Source organism: Nomascus leucogenys, chromosome 11 (assembly GCF_006542625.1).
Source record: "Nomascus leucogenys isolate Asia chromosome 11, Asia_NLE_v1, whole genome shotgun sequence".
Taxonomy (NCBI): domain Eukaryota; kingdom Metazoa; phylum Chordata; class Mammalia; order Primates; family Hylobatidae; genus Nomascus; species Nomascus leucogenys.
In genome coordinates, this window is record NC_044391.1 from 72,622,075 (window position 1) to 72,634,337 (window position 12,263).

Below are 12,263 nucleotides of genomic sequence, written 5' to 3' on the forward strand. Positions count from 1 at the left end.
TAGCCACTAGCCAGATGTGGCTACTGAGCTCTTGAAATGTGACCAGTCCAAATTGATGTGTGCTCTAAGTGTAAAATGCACACCAGATTTCAGACTTAGTATGGAAAAGTGTATAATAGTAATACTTTTTATGTTGATTACCTGTTGAAATGATAACATTTGAATATATTGGGCTAAATAAAATACATTATTCTAATTTTTGCCTGTTTTTTATTTTTTTCATGGCTCCTAGAAACTTTAAAATTATACGTGTGGCTCACATTCTATTTCTATTGGACAGCACTTGCTTTATACCTTTGAAGTTTTTGTTTTTTAAATGAAAACAAGTCTGTGTTAAAATAGTTATTTAACCAAGACGCATACGACATGACTGAAGTCTGGTGTCCTTCTACTTCTCAGTATTCAGATGAGTTTGTTCAGTCGGCCTACCTGTCTCGTCGTCTTGCCTACTTTTGTGCCCGGCGTCTTTCCTTGCTGCTGAGCGATAGCCCCAACCTCCTTGCTGCCCACTCACCCCACATGATGATAGGACCAAACAACTCGAGTATCGGGGCCCCCAGCCCTGGCCCCCCCGGCCCTGGCATGAGCCCCGTGCAGCTGGCCTTCTCAGATTTTCTTTCCTGTGCACAGCATGGTCCCCTGGTTTATGGACTTAGTTGTATGTTGCAGGTAAGTCCTTGGCCCTTGTTATTTTATGTTAAAATTCAATGTGGGAAGTGATTGAGTTGGGAATGGCATTTTCAATTCTCTAGTTGACTTTTTACAACTCTAGTTTTTTCCTCACCCACGTAATTTATTGATTGAAATTTTATGTTTTTATTTCCCTATGATGGATCAAGCTGAGAGAAGATTTGTCGCATTCGTCTAGGAGAGTGTTATTGCAGTTGTCCTTTATTAGGGTCATTAAGCAGTTCAATTAAAAATCCTTCAGGGAACCCACAGAACAAGTCAGTTGTATTATTGTTCTTCTGGAAAGACAGCTTCTCCAGCTAGCATTTTTAATCTTTCTCAGTTCACATCTTGGGTTGGTTGCCTGTCTGTGTTTCTTTAAAGTCCAAATCATGTATCGGGCTCTGTTCGTCTTCCAAGCATTGTTGCTTGTGTAGTCCTTGAACATCCAGTAAGATGCTGGTTGCTGGGCTGATACTACCAGGAATATCAGGAATGAGATACAGTCCTGCTCTAGAGGAGCTCACAGCTTAGTGTTCTGTTCGTATTTCTTGAGCTCTTAATGTGTTCTGCTGTATACTAAGGAGCTTTGAAACAGAGTTGACCCTCAAGACATGGTCTCCACTCTCAGAGTTTACTGTCTTTTCAGGAAAACTCGGTCATAAATGGACAGTTTCCAAATAATATGACAAGGGCTGTTGGGGAGATACACAGGGGGCCAAGGCAGTTGAAAAGGGGAACCTCTAGCCCAGCCTAAAATTCACGGAGGCTTTGTGAAAGAAATTTTTTAGTTCTTCTAATGAGTTGAGAAAGATCAAGTAAAAAGAAGTAGTAAAAGTTTCTTGGCAGAGGGAGCGCTATGGGAAGAGGCCCAGAGGCTGGTCAGTTATCTTTTGTGTAGGTGGGTATTAGTGGGACATACATTATAAACTCTGTTGGGGGTCAGGGCATAGAAGACGCCCTATGGGCCTTATGATTGAGATGTCGTCAGAGGGTTTTATGCAGCAAAGTGACACAGGTAGTTGTGTAATGTCGGTAGATTGATTGGCCACAGTAGAGGGAAGATTGGTGTGGGGGGTGGTAGGAAAGAAGGAGGCTTGCAAGGCAAAGAAACCAGTTTGGAAGCATTTCAGGGAGTTCAGCTTTGGACTATTTTGGATTGTTTTGTCCTTTATTTAGAACCTCCAAATGGATATGTTCAAGAGTTGTTACATGTCCAATTCTGCAGATTTGGGCGGACAGTTGGCTACTTGTGTGGATTCGAATCCTTCAAGAACTTTGACTGTTCAAAAACCCAAGAGGGAGTGAGGTTGCCTGAAGAATTTTGTAGTGAGAGAGAATCCGTGAACCTGAAGGACAGGAGTGCTTAAGAGTCGGGCAGAGGGGAAGTCCATGGAGGAGACCGGGAAGGTTGGCCAGACTGGAGAGAGAACAGGGGGAGAGTATTGTTGCCCAAAGATGATGGGAATAACAGTAATATTGTCATAATTATATTAGCATATGGATAGCATTTATTATGGTCTAGGCATTGTTCTAAGTTGTAACGTATGTTATTAAGTCATTTAGTTCTTGGAACTAGCCTATGAGATGGGAACCATTATTATTCTTATAACATTAATAATGCATAGATTACAGAGCAAGAAAGTGGCAAAGCTGGAATCCAAACCAAAGCAGTCAGTATCCAGAGTCCACACTCAACCACTATGCTAAACTGGGGTCTGCAGAAAGTTGAAAAAAGGAATTAGTAGTGGGCAATGTCTAGAGTATTGGAGACATCTGGCAAGAAGATGGCTGAAGTTGTCTTTGACAATATAGTGTTCATTGGTGAGCTTTTAAAGAGCTATTTAATTGAATGGTGGATAAGGAGCCAAATTAAGGAATGTTGAGGAGTGATGGAAAATAAGGAGAAATAGTACTAATTGTTCTTTTGAGAAACATGTTTATGAACGGAAGAGAAGAGAATGGATAGTGGATAAAGATGGCAGCTGAGTGGAGAGTTAAAAAAATATATATTTTTTGATGGGTAGATTTGAACTTATTTGTGGGCTAAGAGCAAATAGGAGAAGGAGGAGTGTTTGATAGATCAGTGCCCTGGGTATTAGAGGGCTTTGGAATCAAGGACACAGGGAAGGGCTCTGTCAGGAGGAGTTGAGAACTCCACATTGTCACAGGCATGAGGAAGGCAGTAGGGATGTAGCCCAGTGGAAAGAGATGGATTGGTAGGTTTCAGGGACTTGACATTCTTTGTATCTGCTATCTGGTTTCCACAAAGATGTCTCCTAGACCTCAGAGTTTATTTTTTTTATCTTTTATTTTTTTAAATTGATTGATGAATTGATGGAGACAGGGTCTTGCTCTGTTGCCCATGCTGGAGGGCAGTGTGGCCTAATCTTCACTCACTGCGGCCTGGAGCTCCTGGGCTCAAGTGATCCTCCTGCTTCAAGTAAGCGATCCTCCCCCCTCAGCCTCCTTAGTAGCTGGGACTACAAATGTGCATCACCACACCCAGCTAATTTTTAAATTTTTTTTAGAGGCGGGGTTTCACTGTGTTGTCTAGGCTGGTTTCAAGCTCCTGGGCTCAAGTGATCCTTCTGCCTTGGCTTCCCAGAGCGCTGGGATTATATGTGCAAGCCACTGTGCCTGGCCAGCTTTTCGTACTTAATTTCATATTTTTGAAAACAATATTTGCTGTTGAATGGCACAAGAGCATAATGGCTTAGATATACACTTTAAAGCTATTACAGACCTGATTTTAAGCCTCACTCTGCCACTTGGTAACTGTGCCCTTGAGCCTCTGTTTCCCCATGTCTGACTGGGGAGTAATGATAGTTCTTACTTCATTACCTCATAGGGTTAAGGTTATGATGACGGAAAGCTTCCAAGATAGTGTTCAGCGTAGAGTAAGTGTAATTAGCTTAATTAAATGTGAGCTATAATGTTTAATTTACATTTAGGAGGCAGCAGGATAACATAGTGGTTCTGAGCATGTGTGCTATTAATAAAATCAAACTTGGGTTGGTTACTAATCTACGTGGCTCATGGTCCTCTTTGGTAAAGGCGGGGGATAACACTACCTAGATCATGGGGTTGTTGTGACATATAAGCAAGATGGTCATATAAAGTACTTCTGGTTGAGTGAAGAGTGTCTGCAAGTGTCTAGGGCGAGGTAGATCTACAGGCTGTGTGGATCAAATTCGGCCCACAAGTTAAAAATAGGTTTTATGTTTTTAATGCATTATTAAAACAAAAATGAAGAATATGTGACAAAAACTGTAGGTAGCCTGCAAAGCTTAAAACATTTACTGTCAGGCTTCTTATAGAAAAAGTTTGACAACCCCTTGTCCGGGGTTACTGCCTGCCCACCATTTATGAAGCTACTATTACATGATTATTTGATTTTGTTTTTGTTTTTAAATAATTTTTTTTTAGCTTTTACAACCTTAGAAATTACATATTCTAAGTTCATCTCATGTTTTTAATTGCATGAAAAATTGGTTTAAGTGACGATTTTTAAGTGATGATTACTGCATTTTTATTAAGTTCCTTCAGGTTCCTGTTGGAGTATTAGCTTATGAATTATAATATTCCTTAATTTCTCAACAGCTGTACTTTCTCCCTTTCAACTTAATAATTTTTAGTTTTGTCTTCTCAATTGCAAAGTTGAGAATGGGGTAAGACACTCGTATTTTAAACTTACTAGTAGGAGACAGTAATATAGTGATGTCAGGGTGTCATTTTTACTGTTTAGCTATTGTAATGCTTTTCTCCTTCCTCTGAACATTCAACTTTATCTGTTTCATTTCCAGACTGTCACTCTCTGTTGCCCAAGTGCCTTGGTGTGGAATTATTCCACAAATGAAAATAAGAGCGCAAACCCAGGCTCACCCCTGGATCTGCTGCAGGTGGCCCCTTCCAGCCTCCCCATGCCGGGTGGGAACACGGCTTTCAATCAGCAGGTAGACTTAATGTTTCAGTGATTTGATGGCTGTTTTCATTCTTGAGAGGCATCAGGGCACAGTGGGTCAAGCACAGGTTTTAGTATCTAGATGCTTGGGTGCTATTCCCAGTTTTGCCCACTAACACTCTGGGTGACCTTAGAGAATTGTTTAGCCTCTTCAGAACTACTGAAGTTCTTGAAGTTGCTCCATTTCTTTTCACTGTTTTGCTGAACAGTTCTTGCTGAGAGTTCTGCCACCCAGACTGTAATTATGGTGGTGGTTCTAATATATGACCATGACTCCTGTAGTAGTTTTGATATTTAGTAATTATTATATGTTCTTATTAGTACTGGGTTATTTGTTTCAAAGCCTTATGTGACTTGAACCATAGGATTGTGATTAATATTTAGAATAAGATCCTTGTCTTGGGATCTAGAACTAGAAATACCATTTGACCCAGCCATCCCATTACTGGGTATATACCCAAAGGAATATAAATCATGCTGCTAGAAAGACACATGCACACGTATGTTTATTGCGGCACTATTCACAATAGCAAAGACTTGGAACCAACCCAAATGTCCAACAATGATAGACTGGATTAAGAAAATGTGGCACATATACACCATGGAATACTATGCAGCCATAAAAAATGATGACTTCACGTCCTTTGTAGGGATATGGATGAAGCTGGAAACCATCATTCTCAGCAAACTGTCGCAAGGACAAAAAACCAAACACTGCATGTTCTCACTCATAGGTGGGAATTGAACAATGAGAACACATGGACACAGGAAGGGGAACATCACACTCCGGGGACTGTTGTGGGGTGAGGGGACGGGGGAGGGATAGCATTAGGAGATATACCTAATGCTAAATGACGAGTTAATGGGTGCAGCACACCAACATGGCACATGTATACATATGTAACAAACCTGCACATTGTGCACATGTACCCTAAAACTTATAATAAAAAAAAACATATTCATCCATTAAAAAGAAAAAAAATAAGATCCCTGTCTTTTACCAAGCAGTTTTCTTAATAGAACATTGCAAGTTGCTTTCACACATGGAAGAATGGCTCAAAGAGATTATTTTAGAACGTTCACCTTTCCATGAGGTGTCCTAAAAAAGAAATTTCACTCTTAAAACAAATTTTGTAAGCATTTATTTTTGTGAACATTTATTATTGAAAACTGACATTGCCCTTTGTAAATTTTAAAAATTCACTTATTGGGCCACAGGCTGCATTTCTTACAATGCAGTCAAGATGGTAGTTCACCGTAGGATACTTTACTCACGTGGAAAAACCTGACATGATTTAGACATGCGCTGTGGCATTCCAAGCACAAGTTAATTAGAAGTGATTATCTTTCAGGTTCGGGCAAGGATTTATGAAGTAGAACAACAGATAAAACAAAGAGGCCGTGCAGTAGAAGTTCGGTGGTCATTTGACAAGTGCCAAGAATCCACAGCAGGTACAGAATGCCACAGAGGAACGAGTGCTTTTGAATGTTGGACTTTATGCCGTGTTTTTGCTTCTTATAAACCATTCCACATGAATAAGGCAGCTTTTTGACAGAGGAGCCACTTGGTGAATTTGGAGGACAATCTTCAGTTTATGCCTTTTAGATCCTGGCTGTCTAGAATGTCAAGTTTGGTTTTGTTGATGATTGTTTGATAACATATGCCAAGAATGATAATTTGAAAAAATTTCTTTTGCCTCACATAGAATGGTGATTTTGTACTGTGTTATTCTGTTTTTGGCCTCATTAACCACTTGTTTAATTTTTGCCTGTAGGGGTGACTATTAGTCGGGTTTTGCACACGTTGGAAGTTTTGGATCGTCACTGTTTTGACCGAACTGATTCCAGCAATTCAATGGAGACACTTTATCATAAGATTTTCTGGGCAAACCAAAACAAAGATAACCAAGAGGTAGTTAATTTTTTTTTAATTCTTTTTACCTTTTATTTTCGTAGTGTTTTCTCTTCTTTCTCATTCAGAAAACTCTGGAGAAACCTTTTCTATGAAGTGTAGTATCTTATGAAGACATACACACTTGAAATCATTCTATTGGACCAAGATTACCCACCATTATTAAAATAAAATGTCAGTAGGGCTTGTCTACCTGGGAATATTGATATATTGACTGGCAAGATTTTTCTTGGCCCTTTTACCATCACTCTGCAATTTTAGTTTTAGAAGAATATCCTTCATTTAGTGATTGGACTTAATATGGTGGGTTGGCTTTAACTTGGGGGAGTGTATGTTAACATTTAGCACAGCAGAGGGCAGTGCATGAATACTTGTGGCCATCATCTTTCAAAAATCCTTAGACAATGTGTTAGGGTTCTACAGAGAAATAGAAAAAAAATGTGTGTTATGTGTATGTGTATATATATATGTATGTGTACATATGTGTTTATCTACCTAGAGAGAGAAAGGGGAGGAGAAAAGAGAAAGGTATTTATTTTAAGAAATTGGCTCACATGATTATGGGGCTGGCAGATTTGAGATATTCATGGCAGGCTGGAGACTCAAAAACTGATGTGGCGGTCTTGAGTCCGAAGGCTGTCTGGAGGCAGAATTCTTTCTTCCTCTGGGGACGACCTCAGTCTTTTTTTTTTCTTAAGATAGAGTCTCACACTGTCACCTGGCCTGGAGTGCAGTGGCGTGATCTCAGCTCATTGCAACCTCTGCCTCCCGGGTTCAAGTGATTCTCCTGCCTCAGCCTCCTGAGTAGCTGGGAATACAGGCACCCACCACTATGCCCAGCTAATTTTTTGTATTTTTAGTAGAGACGGGGTTTCACCATGTTGGCCATGCTGATCTTGAATCCTGACCTCCTGATTCGCCTGCCTCAGCCTCCTGAAGTGCTGGGATTACAGGCCTGAGCCACCGTGCCAGGCCGGGACCTCAGTCTTTTAAGGCTTTCTGTGGGCTAGATTAGGCTCACACACATTATAGAACATAATCTGCTTTACTCAAAGTCTACTGATTTAAATCTTAATCACATCTTAAAAAAGTCTTTTTAGCAACAGCTAGACTGGTGTTTGACCAAACAACTGGATACAATAGCCTAGCTAAGTTAATATCTAAAATTAATAATCACAGACAATTTTTATCTTACACATTTGTAGCAATAGATTGTTTCATGAATGAATTGCCCCAAAACTAGGATATTCAGTTGTTTTTTTCCTCAACCTTATTTGGGGAGAAATAAAAAGTTTGTCTTCTTTTCACAATGAAAACTGCCGATGATAATATACAGCCTGTTGCTAGGCACCAGGACTGCATAGGTAAGTTTTAAGACACCTTCAATACCTTAGGTAGCCGATGGCAAGCATCTTTGAGATTTCAGCTAGCTTTTGGGAATGCATATGTGGAAAGAAAAGATGAAACAACAGCAACCACCATCAAAAACCTTTCCTTCTCTTACCTTTATGTGAGCCTGATACATATTCCAGATTATTATTCTTTTTGGAATAATTTTTGATTGATCACCCTGCTTCTCAAAGATATGGTTCAATACTAATGGTGACAGCTAGGATCATTCAGAACGTTGAGAGCAAGGGACCGATTGAGTGTGCTTTTTAAATTCATCGCAAGTCTCAGTAGCAATGCCTCCCTACTTCAGTGGAGCATGCTGATATAATCCTCTGCTTACTGAGGCAAGTTAGAGTGCTACGTGCCCTTTTTGGGTGGAAACCTTAAAGTGTATTTTTAGTAAAGACTTTCTTAGATAAAAGGCTTCGTGAATACTAAGATTTTTAATACGTATAGGTGAGTTATTTGGAAGGAAAGTAGGGATACCCAAAATTCAGGGGGATCTTGGATTGTTTAGCTTCTTCGCACTAAGTATTGAGTAAAAGCTACATTGTTTCCTGGTGAGGGTTTTACCAAGATTATCACAACCACCTTAGTTTTGTGGTTAGCCTGACTATATACCTTCAGAGTGTATGCCCTGGCTAACTTCAGGATTATTGCCCCATTCACCCGCAGACACTTAAGTTACAGCACTCTCAAGAAAAAAAATAAGGGTGTTTTTTTTTCAAAAAAATTCAAGGGCAGAAATTATGTTGCAATCTTTCTGAATGAAATCACACTGTGAGGTTCTTTGTAAATCACAGATATCTCCAGAGTGGGTGCTTGCAATGAGCCGCAAGAAGGTTATTAGAACTTCTGTTCAGATTATAATTTTCAAAAGCCTCTTTTGTCTCCGGAAATGAATGTAATTATTATGATCGTATAGATATAGAAGTTATAAATAAGTGTGTGTTGAAAATTTTTACTAAAAAAAACTCTTTGAGCTGAGAGGGTATGTGGGAAATGTTTGGATATCACTGCCAGAAGCTTCCCCTACCTGAGTGACTTCTCCCAGGATGCAGGAAGGTGCCTGCCACCAGAGGGCGACATGTGCTCAGGACTGAGAGTCCTGGAGGCTCTAGGCATGCACATTTCTGGAAGGGCCATCAGTGTTGCCCCATTTAGCAGTCATTATTTTGAATGTTGACTCAACTTCAGAAAGACTTGATGAAAACTATGTTTTCAACCTGTGATTCAGATTGATCACCTTTTCTTAATAGTCTGGCAAAAAGGATAACAAAATAGATAGGTCCTTCTGTAATACTTAACATTAAATTATTATTACTATTTTTCCAAGACAGTCTCAGTCTGTTGCCCAGGCTAGAGTGCAGTGGTACTGACTTGGCTCCCTGCAACCTCTGCCTCTCAGGTTCAAACAATTTTCATGCCTCAGCCTCCCCAGTAGCTGGGATTATAGGTACATACTACTGTGCCCAGCTAATTTTTCTATTTGTAGTCAGACTGGTCTCAAACTCCTAGCCTCAAGTGATCCATCTGTCTTGGAGTCTCAAAGTGCTGGGATTACAGGTGTGAGCCAGTATGCCAGGACTAAATTAATTTTTAAAATATGTCCTTGGTATCTGTATCAAGGTATATGTGTATGTATACGTAATCAAGTTTTAGCTCTCTGTTTACTCCTTAACAGGGGTTACTGTTTTCTTTTTCTTTTCTTTGTTTTTTTTTTTTTTTTTTTGAGACGGAGTCTCTGTCTGTCTCCCAGGCTGGAGTGCAGTGGCGTGATCTTGGCTCACTGCAACCTCCACCTCTGGGGTTCAAGCAATTCTCCTGCCTCAGCCTTCCAAGTAGCTGGAATTACAGGTGCCCTGCTGTCACGCCCGGTTAATATTTTTATATTTTTAGTAGAGATGGGGTTTCACCATGTTGGCCAGGCTGGTCTCTAACTCTTGGCCTCAAGTGATCCACCCGCCTTGGCCTCCCAAAGTGCTGGGATTACAGGATGAGCCACCGTGCCCAGCCCTGTTTTCTTGACTACAGAGTCACTTTGTGTATTTCTGGAATTCATGCATGTGCTGCAGCATCATGTTAACTGATCAGCTGGTGATCTTGAGTAAGTTACTCAAGGCTTTGTGCAGTAGTGCCCTTCCTGTTTAAGTAGGCATAGACTACTTGCCCTTTTTTTCTCTAAGGAAACATGAACACTTTGAGAATTATAAGGCACTATACAAATATGTTTTAAAAATTGTTAACAATAATAATATAGCAATTATTAGTATACTGGAGGAACTAATGTGATGATGCTGTTCTCTGATGAGGAGTTACGTGTGGTTAGGATTCAGAAATTGGTCTCACTTTTTTAAAATATACTTCCCCTTTTTTGTTTTCATAATTGATTCAGGATTTAGATAACATGATGGATAAAACATGATCAACTTCCGTAGTTGCAATAGGTTGGAGGTTTGCTGTTACTAGAAGTCGTGTCTAGGTAGGCCTAGGCCCCAGGTTGCATAGCCTGCTTCCTCACATCTGTTTGGAAAACCTGAATTTCACCCTCCTCGATTCCTTAATTCCCTTTTCTCTGGAACAGCGACAGGGAAATGCAGTCCTCTCTACTTCCTTGTAGGGAGGGGAGAACTTCTGTCCAGATGGGAGAAGTTTGTGTGTGTAATCAGTTTCAGTATTGGGGAAAGCTTCTTGAAAACTGCAATGCATGGGATGGAGGCATTCGAGGCCTGGGCCCTGCCTTGTGGTTGGACTGTGGTCATGAGAGTGGGAGTCGGAGCTGATGCTGTGCCCACATTGGGGTGTGCCAGGCTGTGTGGTGTGCCTTCACTGATTCCACATGGAATGCATAATTTCTTTTTTTCTTTTTCTTTTTTTTTGAGATGGAGTCTTGCTCTGTCACGTAGGCTGGAGTGCAGTGGCGTGATCTTGGCTCACTGCAACCTCCGCCTCCTGAGTTCAAGCCATTCTCTGCCTCAGCCTCCGGAGCTAATTTTTCTATTTTTAGTAGAGATGGGGTTTCACCATGTTGACCAGGCTGTTCTTGAACTCTTGACCTCGTGATCCACCCACCTCAGCCTCCCAGAGTGCTGGAATTACAGGCGTGAGCCACTGCACCCGGCCTGGAATGCGCTATTTCTTTACTCTCCCTCCCTGTTGCCCTTTACCCCCCATTTCCTTGGCCACTGTTTCTGTGTCTGGGCTTTTGTGTATAATGGCAAGGGAGGTGAAAATAAAAATCTCAAAAACCTGAGTGTTTCCTTATTCTAGATCTGTGCTGCTTGGTTTTCCATTCAGAGTAGTGTGAGATGTAAAGATGGTAATACTGAGGTCAGGGCTCATGTCCCACAGTGGCCAGGCAGGTAGCGGGAATGAGTCGGGGGATGCTATGTATAAGGCAGCCTGGAGGTGGTGGGGGTTGAGGTGTCTGGGGAGTGGGCAGACCCTGTCTGAAGAGGGAAGCCTCTCAAATTCTTAGATTCTACTTGGGATCCACTGTTGCCTGATCATCCGACATTTCAAGAGAAGCTGGATGTCAAGATCTGCATGTAAACTTTCCTGATCTTAAAATACTGTTGCAGCCAGGCAGTGTGTCTGTTGGCCGTATTCACTCAGATGCTTGTCACTTTCCAATTCCTGGTACGTGTCTTCTACAACGTGTACTCACTTATTTGCTTGTCTAGTGTTTCAGAGCCATTTCTAGTCTGGGTGATAGAGGTGGCAAATCCTGACATCCACACAAAGGAGTCGTTATGTGGACGGTGGGACCCCTGGTTTCCACATGCTCACTGAGCCTGTCACTTGTGACCTCACCTCTGAGCAGCTGGAGGAGGAGTTTCTCTCTTTGCTTTTCAGAGGCCTCAGACCACTTCCTTCCTCTTGGCGTCTCTCTGCCTGGGATGAGTGTGAGGACGGAGGCAGCTGCATCTTTGGGGTGCCTCAAGGACATGGATAGAAGGCAAAGTCTAAAGGTGGCAGGAAGAGCTGCCTTTTCACTTCTCTCTTTGGGGGTCCCAGGAAGCCAGCTTTATCCTGAGTAATGAAAAGATGGAACCAGCTGCACTGGACAGAGTGTTCCTGCAGCAGCATGTGTGTTTCCTCCTTCCCTGCTGCTAAAACCACACACCCCAGACGGGGAAACTTACATATCTATTGTTTGGATTTGTTTTATGCTTAGACTATTCATGCAGAATTCTTTGAAAGGTTGTGATGAGTTCATAGATATGTTTTGAATGGCAAAGGCCCTAAGTTTAGAAAATGTGTTTTCCTCACCTGTGGCACAGAGTGTCCCAGGCCCAGCCGGGTTTGTGTCAGTGCAGCTGGCGA

At 41.4% G+C, this 12,263-nt stretch overlaps 1 protein-coding gene across 6 annotated transcripts in view; it reads left to right on the forward strand.

Annotated features, from left to right (window-relative positions):
• The window catches only part of MED12L (mediator complex subunit 12L), a 334,555-nt gene that overhangs the window by 72,670 nt on the left and 249,622 nt on the right, over positions 1-12,263 (forward strand). For all 6 annotated transcript variants that reach the window (XM_030822722.1, XM_030822724.1, XM_030822727.1 and 3 more), the window contains exons 8-11: positions 400-669; positions 4,476-4,625; positions 5,986-6,085; positions 6,409-6,545. In XM_030822722.1, the coding sequence (XP_030678582.1) occupies positions 400-669; positions 4,476-4,625; positions 5,986-6,085; positions 6,409-6,545 (657 nt within the window). The remainder of the gene's footprint in view (positions 1-399; positions 670-4,475; positions 4,626-5,985; positions 6,086-6,408; positions 6,546-12,263) is intronic.